This window comes from Symphodus melops (assembly GCF_947650265.1).
Source record: "Symphodus melops genome assembly, chromosome: 2".
NCBI classification, from domain to species: Eukaryota; Metazoa; Chordata; class Actinopteri; order Labriformes; family Labridae; genus Symphodus; species Symphodus melops.
The window spans coordinates 13,865,561-13,885,910 of NC_136692.1; the positions used below are offsets into that span (position 1 = coordinate 13,865,561).

Genomic DNA, 20,350 nt, shown 5'->3' on the forward strand with positions numbered 1-20,350 from the left:
TGTCAATATTATCAATATTTACTTGAGGACATTAGGTCAAGTAACATTAAAGGTATTCAAAAATGGACAATTATTTATGATAAAGTTGTATACATGTTTATGAAAATTGCAAGTACACAGTAAGGAGGAGTTTGAAGACAGTGTAGTAATTTATTGATAGCTATCCTTTAGACTTATAGAGTATTACACGTCCCAGGTGGGTAAAACTTATAACATCAGTTTAAAGCAAGTTTAATTTGGTTAGGAATGTTGGTTTACCAGGTTAAACTAGCAGCTAGAATACTAGTTTTGTAAAAGAAAACCTAAACACAGTTGTTTTAGTATCTTAGCTGAGATTTCCTTTTCAGTACCTTTTCCATGCGTCTGATCGAGTCATCGGAGCTCAACTACTCAAGTCTGTTTTTTTGAACCGCGGGAAATTGAAACTAAATCGATAGCCGCACAATCGATCATCAAAATAAACGTTTCGTTAATTCGTGGAGTCGTTCACTACCGGTGCTAATGTAAGTCGACTTAATGTACGAATGACATTGATGAAACAGCTGTCATTTCAACAAAACTCATGAATTAATAGAAAACTATTGTCAGCTTGACGAGTAGCTTTAGGTTTTCGTTCTGTCCAGAGATAACAACTTTACTAAAGCTTGAGCTGCAACATTAACTTTGTAGCTCTGTAATGTCAATATTATATGTAACATCTGTGTGTAACATAATCGTGTAACTGATTTGTGATTCATGGGCTAATGACAATACACTTTTTTTTGCGCATGATTTTAGATGCGTTTTAAATGTGACCTGCACAGTTAAATAATGATCATGTGTGTTGTTAATGTAAAGGCCCAGAGAGCAGGATGGAGGTCAATGTGGGCGATGTTGTGCACTGTGAGGAGCACCTAAAGACAACACTGCACTGTGATGACAAGGAGAAGGTAAAGTATATTTGTGCTCTATAAAGTGCCACAGTTACCCTGATGTTGACTCCAGCTTTCATTGTTACCTACTCAGCTCCGTAGGAAATTGGCGCTATTACAAAAGGAATATCTCCGGACAGCCCAGCGACTACAGGTGAGACTTCAGATCTTTTTCCCAGTGTCTCCTTGTGTAGAAACTGCTTGTCTCTTACCTACACATGTTGATCTGCCCACAGCGTGCTGAGCGTTCAGAAGTTGTTCGGAGACATGTGAGGAGCAGGATTGAACAGCAGAACCACCAGGACAAGAAGGATCCAGAGGTGACATCAATCCTCTCTCATAACCCAACTACACTGTCCCTGAACGTTAGTAATGGGACAACCTCAGGTGAGCCAAGAGCCCAATTGAGGTACATCTATCCTTTTTAAGTTCCAAGATAAATGCAGTTCATTTCTTCGACTGTAATTTCATGTAGCGGTAACAACCATTAGAAAGTAGAAGTATGAGGGTCTGGATTAGTCCGTTAGTAGAGCAGGCCCCCATTGTACAGAGACTACAGGCCTCATTGTACTGGTAGCAGATTGGAGTCCCCATCTTGACAGTGCTTCTAGAGGTGGAACACAGGTATTACAGGGGCGAGACAGAATGGGTGGAGCCAGTGGAGGGAGAGCAGCGCCTGTGTGTATGTCTGACTGTGAGTGTGAGCTTCTGCTGTTTCTCGACACATGGCACAGACTGAGATACCAGTTCTGTTACCCTCATGACATGTCACATAAACACATCACTCAAACGGCATGTCACTGATATTTCTCAGAGATGGTGCAAGACTCGCACTCTGCGGACATTTTCTTTCACATTTAACCAAAAAACAAATCAGAGGTTGGTCCAACAGATGACTTCTGCCCAATTAAAACCCTGTCTTTGAAATATCATTTATGTGTACTAACTTGCCAACTTTAAAATGCTCAGTTAGAGTACCTCAAATAATGTGCCATAAATGAACATTTTCCAATTGAAAAAAAGTGTGACATTAAGATTATATTCAGACAAGGACCTTTCAATGGAAATGTGTACAGTGATTGATTCATGTAACTGACTGGATTAGATGGTCATGACTCTGAGGAGCAGGCAGTGTTTTGTTTGTAACAGCAGTGTTTATTAGTATTCTCAAGTTCTTCCATTATTGATTTGGTACCACAGATACTGAGAACCCAAAGAGGAGCCAGGTGATCAGGTTCCTGCTTCCTCCTGATGCTGCTTGCCCACAAACACCGGATTCTAGTAATGACACAGCTAACGGTCACAGAGCCAGTCCTGCGCTGCGCCTCAGGTCGCGTAGCAGCAGGCTTCGCTGGGAAAAGAGGAGCGCCGCTGAGGCTGGACGGAGCACGAACTACATGGAGGGGGCTCTGGAGCAGATTGAGAAGCGAGAGAGTCCTGGGACGACGGGAGGTGAAGCGAGAGTCACGACAGAAGGAGCAGAGGTTGTGAATGAAAGTGAAGAGCTGATTTCGAGTGCACAGTCCGAGTCTCCCTCCATGCTGCTGCCACACTGGAACACTTGTGGACAAACTGAAGCTGGAAACATGCAGGGACAAGAGGCACAGGAGCAACAAGAACATAGAGAGAAAGAATCCAACTCTTTGCTGCTCACATGTCAGGACTCTGCTTTGCACCCTGACGGGAGGAAACTAGATGATACAAACACTGGAAAAGGGAAGGAGACAAAGGGAGGAGCAGAAGGGGAAAACAGTAGAAGAAAGAGTGATGCTGAAGAAAACATAGCAGTGAAAACAGAAAGTGTAAGAAGTCCTCGTAATAGCCTGGGAGTAAAGGAAACTAGTGAGAGGGTTGGAGCTGAGCAGAGTGTAAAGGGTGGAGGTGTCCTTGACTCCTGTACCTTAGTGGAGGGACTACTTTTCCCAGCGGAGTACTACGTCAGAACCACGAGACGTATGAGTTCTTCACACAGCCAGCCAGACATGCAGGCCGTCATACACACCCAGCTGGGAATAGGGAGACCTCGCAGGAGCCGGGGCCGCGGAAGAGGGCCAAACAAACACGCACACAACCGTGAAGGGTCAGATAATTTCTCTCAGACAAGTTTCTCCTCACCAACAACAGATTCTCCAGCCGGAGGTCCGTGTTTAGAATCACCTGCCGTTGGAACACCGACTCAGCTGAACAGTCAGAGCTCCAGTGAGACGACAGATCGAGCGGTCTCTGCAGAGACTTTATTTTCTCCGAAGGTCATCGCTGTTCGACCAGCGAGAGGGAAGCGGAGGAGGAGAGGGAGAGGGAGCAGGAGACCTCAGACCCCACGGAGCTCTTGTCATTTAGATACGAATAGTCTCGATCCTGGGAAAATTCCAGATGATTTTCAGCTTACTAGCTCCCTGGTCTCTGCATCGCCGTGTCTCCGCGGTCCAGCTGACGGATCACAGCCCCTCCTCACACACAGAGAAGCTTCACTTTCAGTGGCTGACCACTCCGAGCCTGCCCACATTCACGGCACAACTGCCCAGCTGCCATTTGGAGGGAATGGATCTCAGTCGAGCTCGCCTTCTGGACATCATGACAAAGTCTACCCCATCTTTCTGAAGAGCAGCGGCAGGACTGACAGAGACACACAGCTGAGTGGACGTAAGATCAACTTAACCGACACTGTACTTTTCCTAAAGCTAAACATCGCCCCTGTCATCTGTTAGGGCTGTAGTTCATGATTTGGGTTTGTTAAAATAATCTGCAGCCTGTTTCGAGAGGCGGTTAGACGTGACATTGTCATAAAAAGGTAAACAAATGAAGGAAAGCTCTGAAACTATTTCCATTCAGTTGTCTTTGTCTTTGTGTCCTGCAGGTTCAGCAAGCTGTCAGTCTCTCCTCCTGCCAACCTCCTCACCGCCCCAAACGTCTCTGCTTCCTCTCCCCTCTCTGTTCTCCGGCCCCCTGGGCCACAATCTGATCAGCTTTGACATTCATCAAGACTTCCATCTCCCCGACGACCAGTTCGCCTCCCTGAAGCTGCACAAGCTTCGCAGAGTCGCAGAGGAATCGGGAATCGCACATTCCACATCTCCTTCTTACAACACGCGCAGCCGCGCACAGCACTTCGATGCTCCCAGCAGCCCGGCGACGCCTCTTCCGATAGCGCGAAGCCTCACGCCTGTAGTTAAAAACTCAGCACGTACCACTCAAGCAGAACAAGTTGCCACGCAGTCCAAAGACCTCCGAAACTTGTCGATGCAACAGCCTTTAATCGGAGAGCCGTCCAATCAAGAAAACCCCAAAAATCAGAAAACTGAAACCCTCCAACCAGAGCGTGAGACACACACGTGCTCAACAGAGTCTGTGTCAGTGGTTCAAGAGTGTGCTGCTGATTCTGTTGATCAATATAAAGAGAACAAATCTGATCTAAACACTCAAAGCCAGACAAACGGAAACTCAGACACGTCTATTATCTGTGCTGTCGAACCAGATCCTCGCGTTAACTTTGAAGAGAGTGCTGCAGGAAATGTTAAAGATGGCGTCTTTGTGCGTTCTTATGAACTTCAAACAAAAGAGTCGTCTGTCCTCTTGTTAGATGAACAAACAGATTGTTCTGGTGTCGCTCAAGTTTTGGGGGATCAGAGGTCCCCCACACATCACCAAACAACAACAGAAGAGAGAACTATTGTCAAAACTCTTTTGTTTGATTCCCCTGGACGAAGAACCTCTGAAGAGCCTTCTGTGAACTTAAACGCATGTAATGAGTCTCCTGTGCAGCGTCTCAATGTAGAATCTCCTGCCAGAGATTTAAGTGAGTCCCCTAAATGCCCCACAAGTCCTCCCAGAGTCCTCAATGTCCAAACCCAGCTCCTGTTCAGTCCTCTTCTTGCATCAGCTCCGGGCCGATTCAAAGCCCCACACTTGCCCTCATCTTGCCTCGCAACCAGCCCATCATTTCCCTCCTTAGGACCCACCCCTTATCCTGCCCCTGCTGCCCTCCCTCCCACCTCGTCCACCTCGGCCCCATCCCTCACACTGCCTCCCGGTCAGAGCCCATCCCCTCCTGTTCTCTCTCCCTGCCCGTCCCCCACTTTTGTCCCTCCCAGTCAGCCCCCAAACTCCCCTGCCCCTAAAATCCAGCCGTCATCAGAGAGGATGGAACCTGTGTCCAGCAACCAGGATGATGGCTTAGGTGTGCAGGCTGGCATGAGGACAGAGGACAGAGCAGAGGACAAGGCTTTAAGATGTGTACACACTCTGAAGGTGAAACATTTGAATTGTTGTCTAATTAGGAACCCATTTGGCATCATAATTTGCTGAAGTTAATTGTGTGTATTTTAGTGAATTGAATGGGTGTTTTTCTTTAGGCCCCAGCAGGAGGCCGTCTGGTGGATGTTTGCTGTCTGCCCGGACCCTCAAGTGGATATTGTGTAGCAGCAGCAGGAAAGTGGGCTGTTTGTCTGTGGAGTCAGACTGCAGCCTGTGATTGGAGCCTAACACACACCTGGGCCTTTAGCGAGGTGAGCAGGATGTATTTACAGTCGAGACAAATATCACAAATAAGCTGGTTCCAGCTTTGAGAATATCCAAATGTGACTTATTTCCTTGTAAATGAAATATCCTTGGGTTTAGGCAAAAAAAACAACAAAAAAAACACTTGTAATTTCACTGTCAGCGTTTCCAGACATTTTTTAAATTATTTATTTATTTGTTTTAATTAGGACAATGCATATTCATCAACATGTCAGCATAAAGCAGCAAAGTAAAAATGCCGGAGTTAGCACAATAGCTAATTTTCATCCGTTGTCCTAAGGCAGGTATAGCGAACATTCAACAAGACAGATACAAAGAGTACATAATTCACACATTCAAGACATCACACATTACAAGTAGACCATACAAGTTACATATAAGACTTTAAGTTCCAAGGAAAGGAGCGGATAATCTAACTGTGCATGCATGTCCTCTGATAGACTCTACACAAAACTCCTGAAAATGTCCCAAAGTTTTCGGGGGCGAGCTTCACGACTAAACGCAAACAAGACATTTAAAGACATATATGAGATAATCAAAGAAAGTACATCTGAGAAATAGAATGGATATGGTTTAAGGGTGGGGATTTTATCAGAAAATTAATGTTATTTCAACACGAACCCCCACACAGCTCTCCTTTGCTCCCGTAGTAAAAAAGTAACCTTAAAGTACTCCTCCGACACAGTTGAAATGTCAAAGGTTTGTGAGCTAAGATAAAAGTGAAGAGTCAATTCCAAAGGAGGCTCCTGAATCATCCAAAGGAGGCTCTCTTATGAAGCCTCTGAACTCAAGCACATTTTCTTCCCCTGTAAAGTCTTTAGTCTTAAATACAAGGTTCAGGGTTTCTTAATAAGATCCTAAAAAAGGTGATTTATGCACCAGCAAAACTAATTGATTCTTGGATGTTAAAGTAAGACCAAAGCAGAACGTGTTAGCAGCAGGAATCAATTCAAATCATAAATATAAATACATAATATAATGTTGTGTTTCCGTTTGTTTACAGCCAGTGATCAACGTGTTTTCTGTCCCTGACGCTGCCGGGCTTCTGTGTGTGACTCTGGGACAGTTAGAGATAAAAGAAGTGAGGTGAATACGAACACACCCAGTCCGACTGTATTTTTTAGTTTAGAATACATTTTTTCAAAGAATCCCTAAATAAACAGGTCCATCAAACGTCACTGTGTGTTGTTTTCCCCGTGCACAGGATGCTCTCCTGCTCCAGTCTCTCTCAGGTGTTGCTCTGTGCGGGGCCGGTCCAGGCGGTCGCGTGTGTGTCCGGATCCAGAGTGGTTACCTCCTCTCACTCGGCGTGCGGCTCCACCCTGCAGGTGTTTGCACTGTCAGACAGTGGCAGGTTAGTGAGGGCTTCATGTGTTCTCTCTCAGTTATTATCTCATGGCTCATGTACTCAGTGTCTCCTCCGTCTCTCAGCACATGGAGCGCTCAGCCGCTGGTGTCTCCTGGTGTTTGTGTCGGGGCCATCGCTCCAGTGAATGGACTCTTAGATGCTCTGATTGGGACAGATGAGGATGGAAGTCTCCTCATCTGGTAAGCAATTTGAGTGGTTTTATTATGTAATTGACATTGACAATCATTGTAAAAAAAAAAAGAGCACTGAACCAATGAAATCACTTCAGGAACACAAAACATGTCAGTGTGATGTGAAAATCAACTGATAGACAGGGAAGCCAATAAGAATCGGTTCTCATTTCCATTTTCCCAATCAAATCTTATCAGGACTGAACAAGTACGATTTTGATGGCACATATTCCCCCCCCCCCCCCCCCCCCAAAGAAAGTCTTTCAAAAAAAGGTCAAGTTTTTCCTATAACAAAAAATGCCATCTGGAGTAAGGAGCTCCAGATAACAGAACTCGTAGTCGCTATTCTTTTGTATCAAATGTAGCCAGTTAAGGTGAGACCACCTTATAAGGACCCTTTGAAGGGTTATTGGGCGTGTCGTACGCAGAGGAGAACCCAAGGGTGGACCCAGAGCTTGCTGTGTGGATATTATCTCCCATCTGGCCTGACCGAGACCTCCGAATCCTCCAAGAGGAGCTGGAAAATGTTGCTGGGGAGAGAGATGTCTTAGACAACTTACTGACCCTGTACGTAGTAGAGTACTGTTATCTAAGACAAGAAAACTAACCGTAACCCTGGACAAATCCATCATCAAATATCATTGAAATAACTTTATAATTCCCCGCCCTGATGAAGGCCAGTATGCCTGAAACAAAGTGGCTTGTTTTATGAATATAAACGTGCACAGACCTCTTGGATAGCTTAGTGCTAAGTTAGTGCTAACTGAAGAGCAGCAGAGGGACATGTTACTGAGTCCAGCTCCTAAACACTGTTCTTTACTGGGACCTAAATGTTCAATATGGCACGACATGTTTTGTGTTTATTGTGTCACAGGAATTTAAAGACAGGACAGCTGCTCCGGAGAATAACCCTGACTGATGGTTTATCACACACAGCTTGTCTCAGAGGATACTCCTACTGTGTAAGTTTACTTGCTTTGTGTACAAGGTCACGCGACCTGTTGTCTTCTAACGTCCAGTTCCAGTGATTCCATGTGTGTTTGTTTGCCCACAGGGAGTGTTATTTGTCCTGCTGCAGCATCAGTTTCTGACCTCCCTGGAGGAAGCAGAAAGAGAGGCCGAAGAAAAAGAACAAATGTTTCCAGAGCAGGACGTAGCAAGGAGGAAGAGCGTCCTATTGTCCCTGGTCGCTGTGAACCCTCTGACTCGCAGATCTGTGGTTGCCACTCGGCTGTATCCGCCCAAAGCGTGGTCCGGCAGGTGAGGGACGAAGACACGGTGTGTTTGGATGTCTGTTAACGCCTTTAACGAATGCCTGTCTGTGTTGTTTTTTTGTTTGTTTTTTCAGGCTGTGTGAGGCTGACGTTAGCTGCTCCAGCGTGGTGGGCCTGAGTCAGAGCGGCTGCGTGTGCGTGTGGCAGCTCCTACAACCAGGGAGCTTCAGGATGGTGTGGTCTCCTGACAGTCAAGGCTGGCAGCTGGCTCGATGGGCCGGAGAAAGTACGCTGGTGACAGGACATCACAACGGAGACGTTAGCTTACACTGCTACAACAGCAGTCAGACACTGTACTCCGACTCTAAGATGAAAGACTGTCTTGTCAAATGACAAAGATGAATGTTGACATAAAGATTTTAAGCAATGCTTCAGGTTAGACACACCTTTTAAAATACGTCTTCACATTTGTGCCTCAGTGAAAAACAAAGAGGATATGTGGCTTCAATATAGAATTTTATCCCAGCAAATACAGGAGAGACTCTGTCATAGTGTCTTTTCAGTTTTTAGACTACTGTGACGTGAACCTGAAAACTGCTGTTTCATTACTGTTGCTGTTTGACTGTTTCCGACAGTGTTTAAATGTTATATTTCATATTTAAAGGGGAAAAAAAGGCTTGCAAAAAAATTTGTTTTTATAACTGACATTAAAAGTTTCTTTATTCTGTTGTTGTTGTTTTTGTGTACTTTATTTGTATGTTGTTTTGGTACACCTCAGACAAACTGTATAATAAAGAAGAAGGCAACTCAAAGATGCTTTTTAATATCTCATACACTGTAAAAAGAGATGCATGTTAACTACTCAATAAAAGTGAGGCAACAGACTCTGTCCACTTTCCTCCCTCTATAATAAAGGCCAAAAATAAATCTTTAAAAAAAACAAAGTGAGGCAACAGATCGCACACATTATTAATTAAATCTAGCTTTGTTAAAAGTTGAGTTAATTAAAGAGTTACCGGTAACTAAAATCAGTTGCTAAAGAATAACCTGTTTAAATTAAGTAGATAAAAATAAAGCACACAAACAAATTAACCAAAACTATTAAGTAGATGTCACGGTAAAGAGCTGGCAGCAGAGACGCCACTAATATATCAAGCATTTGTCTTGATCTGGATAAAAGATGTCAACCAGTCGAGGGACGATAGTGGCAATAATGATGACACCCCTCTGTTTTTTTTTGAGGTTGCAGCGAAACATAGTTAAAATTGTATATCTGTATACATTCTCCTGTGCCAATATTGCTATCAGTTAATAATACAGACCTGTTTGAGGGAAATTGTAATTGATTAAAAAAAAAAAAAAGATTAAAATACTTTTTTTTTTTTGCGGGACCTCTCCTGACCCCGCATCACTCCTCTCTTCCTCTCTTCGGCTATTTAATTCATCATAATGTGTGCAATCTGTTGCCTTCATTCAGTCCTTTTATTTTACTAGTTTGCACTAATAGTGCAGCAAATAGGATTATATATAATGCATATTTCCCTGTATGGATACATGTTGGAAAATTTACTTTCAGCCATCCTGTCTTCCCACATAAATCTTCTGCAATATCAATGAAATATTAAAAAATAAAATAAAATCTCAATAAGACCGTCTAATTTTTAGTTTGAAAATCCAGTACATGTTGACAAAGCAGGTCTCGTTGGTGTGTAACACATGTCCTCCATTATATAAATGGTTTATATCTTTATATAATATATAAAGATTATATTTAAAGTAACAAAAATAATCAGATACTATCTCAAACATTCTTGTTTGAAAGTTACTTAAATAATTGCCACAAAATACATTTTATCAGATATATTAAGTTAAATGTACATGACTACAGAATCTACAGTACAGTAAACTACAGTATTGTTTGGATATAAAGATAAACAGGATATATTTTAAATTAACAAGATGATTATTAAAAGGTGAATAGATTAAAAAAGGACCTACATTACTAAATGTAATTCAGAGGACTCCTCAGAACATTTCAGTCTTTTGCTCCATAAACATGTTTTGGCCACAGTTTATAATTTTATTGTTAAAAAAGAAAGAAGAACTATCAGTTCTAACTATGTATCTTTATTTCTTGTACAAAGGGCATGTTTAAGTTGTCTTCCTCAAATATTTCTCTACATTGTATGGCTAAGAAGGAATGAAACAAAACACATTGAAAATAGAATTGCCTAAAATGATTCATGTTAAGTTGTGTGTGATGGAATTTCTGTAATTGCCTATTTATGTGCACTGTTAATTCACTGTGGATGATGTCAGTCAGACCTGATACAGTTCAGCTTTGTCAAGAGACAAAGGACAGCTGGGACAGAGTCAACGGCTCTTCCTGCGATCTGTAATGATGTGCGGGAGAACTTGTTCAGTCCACGATCCGAGATGTCATAGATTAATCTGGGTTAATAACGTTTTTTGAATATTATGCAGATCCTTTAGAAGTGTCTGGCAGTTTTGTTTGAGCATGACACTGAACCACAAGTCATTCAAACTGTTCCGCCTCCAGTCTCCTTGTCCACAAGGGGGCGCTTATTGATCACAAATTAGCCTTCTCGACGTGATAGTAACTGAAGAAAAGAAACTATTCTTTTATGATGCATAACAACTTTCCTGTCCAGAGTTAGACAGACACGCTAATGCAGGGTATGAGGGACAAAAAAAAAAAAAAAAAAAAAAAAGTTTTTAAATGTTTCAGGATGAACGACTGCTAGAAAATCCAAAGGGCAATGAATGTCTGGTCTATAACAATGACTTGCCTAGTTTGTTTCCCAACCACCTGTTACCTGGAGAAAGTACTTTTTAAATCTTAAATTACATAAAATTCATCCAACATGCTTTGTTCTCCCAGAAATAGCAAGATAAATACCTGTACTGATAAGGGCTTTCACAAGTTTAGATGTTCAAGTTTCCGCTCATTTTGCCAAGGCGTCTGTCTTAAATCAACACATTGCCAGCAGAAATTTATGAAACAGTTTTTTTTTTTTTTTGTTCAAGAGAATCTTTATTTAGACTTGAATAAAATTTAACCATCTTCACAACATGTATGCATATTCAGCGATATTTACAGGTCTGTACATGTTGAAAAAGACAAGAAATCTAAAATAGACTTAAAAAGTGTAAAAAAAGAAAAAAGTGGCTACAGGAGGAAAAATAATGTACATGATGTAGACGTATTAACATGGTCCATCTCTCTACGGACAACAGATAAAACTGACAAACTAGAGAAGTGACCAGGAAGGCTCGTTTTACCCATCCATACAGCCAGTCTGAATTGTCAATGCCCAACACACGTACACATGTTCACTCAGCTTCAAATACATAACTGCTGCGTAAACAAATACAAACAAGCCAAGAAGATCATGGTGAAACTTTAAGAAGAGGATTCTGAACACCAAAAGCCTTAAACATTCATATTTTTCCTTCAAGACTTAGACTGATGGGGTAAGCTCGCCTGCTGAGTGGCTGGAGAGTTAGCCATTAATGATTGTTTGAACGAGAACATGTTCAAGTCAAGCTTCATCAAGAAATTAAGAGATTTGACCGACAGCAGGGAAAACGCTAAAAATGAGTAGATGACAGGGGGACAGAGAGAAGTGGCAAGTGGATAAAGAGGAGTTTAAGACGTGGTCTATTGTGCAGCGGCAAGGGAAGGTTTGCTGTCCAGCAGTTTCTCCACCATCAACTTGGCGTAGCGAATGCGGCTCGCCAGCTCTTTACTGCAGCCGAACTCCTCGAGCAGAGAGAGCCTGTAGGTGCGGAATTCTCGCTTCTCGTCGATGTAGGTCACAGCACCCATCAGAGGGCAAAGGATCAGCTTGGTGTGGTCCTGAGATAGTGGAAACATTTTTGATCAAATAAAAAATGGTACAGGGTGTGTGAAGAAGGCATGATGAAGCAGAAATAAATTCAATTTCACAGCTGAAGCCCAGTTTCTACCAAGCTCTCTGGTATGGAAAGGGAAGGAAATGAAAGAAGAGGAAAAGAAAGGACAGAGCTCCAGCTTATCTCTTTAGAAACTAACATCAAATCATTTCCGTTAAGGGCTCAGATATGACCACCGCTGCTGCTGCCGCCTTTTTTTAATGAGAGAGGAACGGGGAAAGGAGCAGAGAAATAACTTCTGAGTATTTTGCGCTACTGACACTTCACATCAGGACGATTAACACCTGAGTGAGAAACTGTACATTAGCATGTGGATGTCTTTATTACAAACACAATCCAGCTATGTTTCAGAGAAGGCTGTGTGCCACGAGGAGAAATACAACCGAAAAAAAAAACAATAGACTGGGTATCTAAACATGGCGGGGTTGTTTGTCTTTTAATGCCGCTGTCATGCAGGACCAGTCAACGGACTGCAATGTTTAGCTCCACCTTTTAGGGTCGGATCGATATACTTGGCACCCCAACAGAAGGGTACAAAAAAAAGTAGCACGGTACAAGTTGGTAATTTGGGAAGCTTTCACGGCTTTAGTCTGTGGAAACGTCACAAAATGCGTGCCATACCGAGACGAACCGAACTGCTTGGTGGAAACGGGGCTTAAGAGTGCAAACGACATGAATAAGGTAGTTACTGATGTACAGAGCACACACCTTATTTCAGGCACCTCACCTTAAAATCCTGCTGGCTTAAATAAACGGACCTTTTTCCTTATTCCTGCAGAACTTTAAATGGGGAGAAGATGTGGTGAATGTCTTACCTGGAAGAAGTTAATCTGAACAGTGCCATTGGTGAGGTGCAGCACAATGGCGCTCTTTGTTCTGAACCACAAAGAGAGGTAAGGCAGCCGCGCCAGCTCGTCGCCTTCCCGCCGTGCAATGTTTGCACCAGCCTTCAGCAGGTGCTCGCTCATGTAGTTACGGAAATATTTAAGCAAAGTTATCTGTAGGGGACAGAGAACAGGGACATAAGTATCAGCACTATGATAATGGGCAAAATAAAGAGACTTGTTCTGACACCGTGTCTGCATCTTTAGTCTTTTAACACTATTACGATGACCTTTGCAAGAGAACATTACTGGTGGATAGCCAGCTAGAGATCACACAAGGACTAGAACATAACTGAAATCACCTAAAAAATAAATAAATCTGTAGTTCTCCATTAGTGCGGTTATATTTTATTGTATGGTTAACCAATGTGATGGTAGCCCAACATTAGGGATTTGAATCCGATGGTCTTCAAAAAAGGAGAAATTCACAGCCCAAGGATTTAACCTATGATGGACTTCATTTAACGATACCTTCTTGTTGAGCGTGGCAGGAAACGAGCGAACGCTGAGGTAGGATTCAGCAGCTGTTTTGTCGATGTACTGCAGACTGTCTCCATCAGCGTACATGATCAGACGGGTGTAGTCGTTGAACAGCACACCAACACTGTTGTCACACAGCTGGTAGCCTGAAGGGGAAAAAAATAAATAAAAAAATTCAGATCAATCTTGTTTAAGGGTCATTCAACTGAATGTTTTGCTCTTGGCTCTATCTAGTGGACAGTCTGTGTCACAGCACTGTTATTACTTATTGTACCAAATAAACAAACAAAGCAGTCTGTTACTTTAGGAGGGATTTATAAAAGGACAAGCACTCATGAACATGATGATGAATGCATACACGGTCAATCCATGTTTTTGCTGTACGTGGGGGGGTTAATGTTAGGGTCCTTTGTAACCATCTTCGTCTTTCACTGTAAAGCACTTTAGTTGGCTACTCGCTGTTTTAAATGTGCTATATAAATAAAATTGACATAGACAATCCCACGGGTGAAATGCGGCCCTCATTAATGATACCACGGAGGAACCAAGACCATAGGCTGATCGATTTCCACTGCGACATCTTCTGCATCCACATCAAACAAATGACATGTCCTTGCAACATATGCAGTATTTTTTTTTTTTTTAAAGGGAGGCATATTTAAAATATCTTGTAAGTAGCAGTTAAAGTTATCTAACTTATAGATAACTAACTTATGTAAAGTATCAACTTAAAATGTGTCATCACATTTAGGCAAGCCTTTACAGCTTCAACTGTACACTAAATAAAGGAATACTCTGATATACAGTCCATTGTCACAACAGTTGTTGAATCTTACTCCTAGTTGAAGTCGAGCTGGATGTGAAATCAGTCTGTTGCTTACCTAATCCATATTTGTCCGAGTAGTCCACCCATTTGCTGATCCAAAAGATGGGAATACATGCAGGATCCTCAGCCTCTCCTAGAAATACAAAACCACAACATCTTTAAAGGCAATGTTGATTCATTGTCTACAAAAAAAACCCTCTTTTGGTCTGAATAGCTCAGGTCTTTATTGGCACATGCTGCAAAGGCTTCCGTTTTTATTTAATGAAGGATTAGAGTTTTGAATGGTTTGGAGTTACTGATATGATTGACCAACAAGCTTGTTGTAGTCGTTTGTTAGCAGGCTGTGGTCGACTGAAAGTGTGGTGGAGTAAGCATTCCAAAAAAAAGGTGGACAACACTGAGACTACCACCCATGCTTTATACAGTTTATGGCTGACACAAGCACTGCAATGATCCAAACCTTTAAACGAGACATTCAAACTAAAATGATTCATTGGCTTCACTGAAGAGTCTGCACTCACTCACCTTGGCAGATGACGACCTTCTCTGAGGGTTTGGCAGCAATGATGCTGTTGAGCTGCATCAGCATATCTTTCAGGTGGTTTTCTGACGGTTCAGGCTCCCTTAAAAAAACAACGACATTTTAGCAAAACAAACTGTTTAAGAGCACTGTGCTTGGCCCAAACTATTTAAGATGAAGTCTCATTTGCGTGGTAGGCAAAGACAGACACCTTTTACATGAGCTGTGTGTATATGCCACATGCTCAACATTATCAAAGCCAATACATTCAATATTTTTTGGCTGATCAAAAAATTGAAATATTTTAAGTGAGCTCCTTAGACAACAATAAACTAATATCTCACCTTTGCACTTGCTCGTCTTTCATATCCCCCTTCTCTGTCCCTGCTGGAAAAAAAACAACAATCTTTACACTTTGTTCAAACCAAGATATTTATCTTGACAGAATTCATTATCTATCTACATCCTGTAACAGAATTATTACAGCATGATGTTTTAATCATTTTAGGATGAACAACTTTCTTTCATCTCTTGCTGGGATTGTTACCTTTGTTATTAATAACAGACAATGGGCGTCTCTGGTTGAGCTCCATAGCCGTGGAGGGTGCGATGGAGAAGCGCGGGGGCACTGTGAGGCAGGTAGTCGGCAGACGTAAGGGGATGTAACCCGATGTGAAGAACTCGTCTGTTTGCAGCTCGGCGACGGTTGGCCTTTGGGCAGGATCAGCATGCAGCATCCGCTTGATTAGGGTAGATGCGGCTGGGTTGATGTGCTGTGAGGGTTTTAAATGACAAGTTACTAGATGAGTGGGGGACAAAAAAAAAAACATGAGCAGGTACTATCAACAGAATGAAGCGCACCACAGCTGTAAGGCTTACCCAAGGGATGGTGTAGTTGTTTTTCTTAATGCGGTTGTAAGTCTCCTTCAGGCAGGAGGTCTCAAATGGGGGCTTACCCACCAACAAAGTGTACCTGAGAGAACACATAAAATAGAGGAGGTTTGTCTCAATGGACTAGTGCTGCTTCAGAAAATTCTGCATATAAATATTCAGGTGTCTTTCAATGCTGGTGTTAAACGTACAGAATGCATCCAAGTGACCAGATGTCCACCTCGTAGCTGTGGCCTTTCTTACAAAGCACTTCAGGTGCAATGTAGTTGGGCGTTCCACATAAAGTTTTTTTCCTCTCGCCATCAAACTCTATCTTAGTGGCCAAACCAAAGTCACCTGCAGGAGAAAGGAGGACACGTGTTTACAATCGTCAAGGTTGAAAAAAAAAATTTACCAGAGGATAATCCATCATCCAGGAAGTACGACTTATGTCAGCTGTGAGGTGTGTTCCATCTTTTATTACTGGGGCCTTAGGTTTGTTTATGCAAGAGTTTAATGAAGGTATTGATAATCCCTTTCTGCAACGTGACAAGAGACAGTCAGAGGTAAATGAAATCATTTGGAGAATAAAATAAAGCAAGTTACCTATCTTGACCTCCATGTCATCATTGAGGAAGATGTTGCCCAGTTTCAGATCTCTGTGGATGACTCTGTTGTTGTGCAAGTACTGGACACCTTTAAGCAGCTTTGACATGTAGTAGCGGGCCTCAGGCTCAGTCACGGCCTTACGCCGCTTGTGCAGCTCCAACAAGGACTGAAATAGAAATTTAAAAAAAAAAAAAAAAAAAAAAAAAAAAGGAGGAGGTGAACATTACAACTTCAGGACATTAACTCAGCTTTTTTACTTTTAGAGTTTGAAAAGGACAATGCAGCTTCGAATGGGGTGTGATCTGCAAATACTTTGTAAGTTGAGTTGGGTGGCCTGGAGATCAAATCTAAGATAATAAGCTAATATTTGGAATGGGGTTATAGTAGCAAGACAAAATAGGGGGAGGGGGTTGGGAATATTAAGAACTGAAAAATAATTACTTTTATAATGTTTCAAGAAACTCAATTTAGAAACTGCCTTCGCTTTTCTTGCAGTTTAGATTGCCTCCACTAGGATAGTGAGGACAAGGGGAGAGGCCGTCATGCTAACCGTTGCTCCTGTAATGTGGCTTCACTTTGAGAATAATCATGCATGATATCAACCCACTCACCCTTCTCCTGCAGATTTCCAGGACGACAAAGACAAAGTCGTCGTCTTCGAAGAACCCATGAAAGCCGACGACGTTGGCATGGTTCAGACTCTTGTGAATGGCGATTTCCGACGTCATTTTTTCCCTCTGGTGCTGCTTCAGTATCAGAGACTTGGGCACGACCTTTCCGGCAAAAACCTGCTTCGTCTCCAAATCTGTTATCTCGTAGCATTTGGCAAAACCACCTTTTCCGAGGAATCTTCCCCTCGCGTATCTCCTCATGGTGCGAGGGTCAACCAGAACATCTGGGATTTCTTTAAGAGGAACCGATTTTGGGTCGACATGTGTCGACGGATTCGTCGGTTTTGCTACACCTGCGCTCATTTTGGATGAAAGTGATGTTCGCCTTTAAAACAAACTTCAAAAAAACTTTAACTTGAATGAACGAGTCAAACTATTGTAACCGACGTTAGTTTAGCACTGGCTCTAGTTTCCTCGCGTAAACGGGATAATTCAAATCAAAACGAACGTAAACCACCTTTGAACATGAACGACTTTCAGAGCTTTACACTAACATTTAAAAAAACAGATCATGCGAATCTCGAAACGAATAAAAACCTGAGGCAGACATGAAATTGTTCGCCGATACCGTCCCTGGGTGGTTGCAGCGTTACCCCTTCTTCTGCCTTTTGACAACAGTCTTCAGAACAAGTTTAAAATGCTGCCTCGTTTGTTGCGGCGAGCTGTGATTGGTCCGCTCGATTTGAAATCCAAGGCGGTGCCGCAAAGCATCCTGGGAAGCCCAGTGCAAAAAGAGGCCAATCACTGAGCGAGAACGGAGTATCCTGCGGTGTGATTGGATGAATTACGGTTTCGTGTCGCTGCCTTTCCTGAAAGACAATACTGAAGGGAAATGTAGTCCGAATGGTATTTAAAAAGTTGGTAAGCACATTATGTTGTGGGTTTCTTGGTTAAATAAGAAACTTTGTTGAAATTCAATAAAAGTCCGTGAGAAACGTGTTTTATGTTCGTTGTAAATCTCACTAAAATTACGCGTTATACGAAATATAACACACAGTCATAAAATGTAGTCTACTTAATGATAAACTACATTAAGTGACATTAAGATATTTTGAAATGTGGTTTGGATTAACAAGTCTCTATAATACATAACTCTGTATGTTATCTACTACTGTTCTTTACTGTTATTCTATATTTATTTGTTTACTAATTCTAAAAGCCATAAGCTAGTCTCTAAATGCTTTTCAGGTATACTACAGAGTTGAAAAGACAGCTCTATAACTTTATGAAATGTTGATCAATAGAAAGGCAGCTGATAAAGTTGTTATGTAAAGGGTATGGACTGCAACCAGAAAAAGTTTGAGCTGCTGCTTGTATTTTATTTCTCAAGTATGATTCACACACAGCCTTGAAAATACATCATATAGCCTGTTAGGCTCAGTAACTACAATAACTTGTTTTTCTTTAAGTGAATGCCATCCTTCTACTTAGAAAGGAGAGTTTTGGGCCTTATAAGGTGAAATAGATTACATAACATGAATACATATTTTAATAACTATGGCTTGTCAAATACAGTGAATATTTTGTAATGTTATAATTTAATTCATTTTTATTTGTGATAAGGACAATGATACCAGTATACTGTTTCCATACTACATTATTTATAGCCTGAGCTATTTTGAAATACCCAGAGATGAACAAGAAACTAATGTTTTGGTTTGTTTTCTTGTTACAAAATGGCAGTATTTTCCAAAATAAACAGTGAAGGGAAAACAATGAAGGTAGGTAGGTAGGCTTTATTGTCAAATATGCTCCATGTTAAACATACAGCACAGATGAAATTGCAATCCCCTCAACCCACAGTGCAAACCTGCAGTGCATTAAAAAAAGCACTAAAGAATCACAATAAACATGACAATTAAATTTAAAAAAAACAAAAAAAAACAATAAGCTTCCATAAAGCTTCCATTATTAAGTTATTAGTATAACATTTCCAATCAACATCCTGTAACATTTCCAATCCTCCACTAACCACAAACACATTTACAAATAAGGTGCTAAAAACCTTCTTTCCAGTGAAAGGGAAACCTGTTCCTGAAAACTGCTGTGAACCAATACGTACAGTTTTTTCTTTAATGTCATATATTCAGAAACAATCTCCTTGAGATTAAGATTATTTTACAATGTCCTGGCCATTTCTTTGATAAAAGACAGCACATGTTGTTGCAACAAAAAGTGTGTTTGTTTAATTTTGCACAAAAGGACTTAAAATCAATTTTTAAAACAGTTGCATATTCATTAGTATCATATTAGAATTATATTATAAAACCAAGGCCTCATCTAACTAGCCTCCTCTAGGTATTGTGTGCTCAGAAAACACTCATGTTAGGTCTGCTAAACACAGTACAGTGACTGTGTTTAGCAGACCTAACATGACGATAAGTGGAGAAAGACAAAAGGGGGAATGAGTGGATGAGGAGAGGACTGATGAATTGACCATGAGGTCTGTGGGTTTGTTGATCTCCTTTGTTCCATTACGTTCCACTTTCAGAGTTTTTGTTTATGTGCTTGTGTGTGTGTATGTTTGTTTACCATCCTAAACTGCACGATTTGGCTCTATACAAAGCAGACAAAAAAATCTAAAGCACTGACTGATTTGTATAATTCCTATATACCAACTAAAGCTAACAATGGCAGAAGACCTCCACCATTACTAATATCATAAGGAAGGAAGAATAATTTGAAAAAGGCTTTTTGGATTTATATATTGACATAGAATGCCATCTAAAAATGTATATTTTTGTGTTGGTGTGAATTTGTGTGTCATTAATATAAAGTCATTTCAGGTCACTATTAGGCCAAAGTATTAAGGGGCTAATATAGCTTATCTCCTATAACTCACAAAAATAAATAAATAAAATTGAATGTTGTTAAAAATCCTTGACAACAAGAAGGCTTGCCCCAGCTAGTATAAGGAGAACTTACGCCCTGTATAAATCACTTAGTGAAGTTTCAGATGTTGACCTTTCACCTTTTGATTGGCTGGTTTGAAACATTGCTGTGTGCAGTCTGGTTGTGTGCTGGTGTAGGAGGACAACAGAAGCCAACCAGGACGATGAAAATGTCTGGAAGAGCTGCATAAAAACCATAAGCTAAATTTTCGAGCAGCTCGCGTCAGTGATACAGCCTTTCTGTTCACAGCTGAAGCTGAAGATTATTGGATCGTGTTTGTTCCTGTTCTGTGTGTTAATTTAAAGATTTCCCTCATGACTGGTGCCGGCTATAAAATAGGAGAGATGTCGGAGATGGCTTACCTGTTGACACAACTTTTACTCTTTCAGATGTTTAATAGGCCTAAGTTTGTCAAACTGACCTGGCTGTTTTAGAAGACCGTTTCAGAGTCAGAATCAGCTTTATTGGCCAGCTATGTTT

At 41.5% G+C, this 20,350-nt stretch overlaps 2 protein-coding genes across 2 annotated transcripts; one reads left to right on the plus strand and one right to left on the minus strand.

Annotated features, from left to right (window-relative positions):
- Positions 1–368: 368 nt before the first annotated feature.
- palb2 (partner and localizer of BRCA2) lies at positions 369–8,911 on the plus strand. Its single transcript, XM_079337225.1, has 13 exons — positions 369–503; positions 838–929; positions 1,006–1,065; positions 1,148–1,298; positions 2,112–3,554; positions 3,769–5,159; positions 5,264–5,416; positions 6,433–6,515; positions 6,634–6,783; positions 6,861–6,977; positions 7,843–7,930; positions 8,023–8,228; positions 8,317–8,911. The coding sequence occupies exons 2-13, from the start codon at positions 852–854 to the stop codon at positions 8,573–8,575; spliced, it is 4,179 nt and encodes a 1,392-aa protein (XP_079193351.1). The 5' UTR covers positions 369–503; positions 838–851; the 3' UTR covers positions 8,576–8,911.
- A 2,297-nt stretch (positions 8,912–11,208) lies between these two features.
- On the minus strand, positions 11,209–17,673 carry plk1 (polo-like kinase 1). The gene is made up of 12 exons (XM_079333784.1): positions 17,547–17,673; positions 16,919–17,303; positions 16,305–16,473; positions 15,911–16,055; positions 15,708–15,801; positions 15,376–15,601; positions 15,173–15,215; positions 14,834–14,931; positions 14,364–14,441; positions 13,474–13,628; positions 12,934–13,116; positions 11,209–12,062 (listed from the first exon to the last, which is right to left on the minus strand). Exons 2-12 carry the CDS (start codon positions 17,279–17,281, stop codon positions 11,865–11,867), a joined length of 1,752 nt encoding a protein of 583 aa, XP_079189910.1. The 5' UTR covers positions 17,282–17,303; positions 17,547–17,673; the 3' UTR covers positions 11,209–11,864.
- Positions 17,674–20,350: the final 2,677 nt, after the last annotated feature.

Excerpts from the sequence above, each read along its gene's own strand:
- palb2 (XM_079337225.1), top strand. The coding sequence starts at position 852 with ATGGAGGTCAATGTGGGCGATGTTGTGCACTGTGAGGAGCACCTAAAG. Across the intron at positions 1,066-1,147 it reads GGACAGCCCAGCGACTACAG|CGTGCTGAGCGTTCAGAAGT; the intron begins GTGAGACTTCAG and ends ATCTGCCCACAG. Across the intron at positions 1,299-2,111 it reads TAGTAATGGGACAACCTCAG|ATACTGAGAACCCAAAGAGG; the intron begins GTGAGCCAAGAG and ends TTGGTACCACAG.
- plk1 (XM_079333784.1), bottom strand. The coding sequence starts at position 17,281 with ATGAGCGCAGGTGTAGCAAAACCGACGAATCCGTCGACACATGTCGAC. Across the intron at positions 15,802-15,910 it reads TGGTCACTTGGATGCATTCT|GTACACTTTGTTGGTGGGTA; the intron begins GTACGTTTAACA and ends GTGTTCTCTCAG. Across the intron at positions 13,117-13,473 it reads CTGCCACGCTCAACAAGAAG|ATAACTTTGCTTAAATATTT; the intron begins GTATCGTTAAAT and ends TGTCCCCTACAG.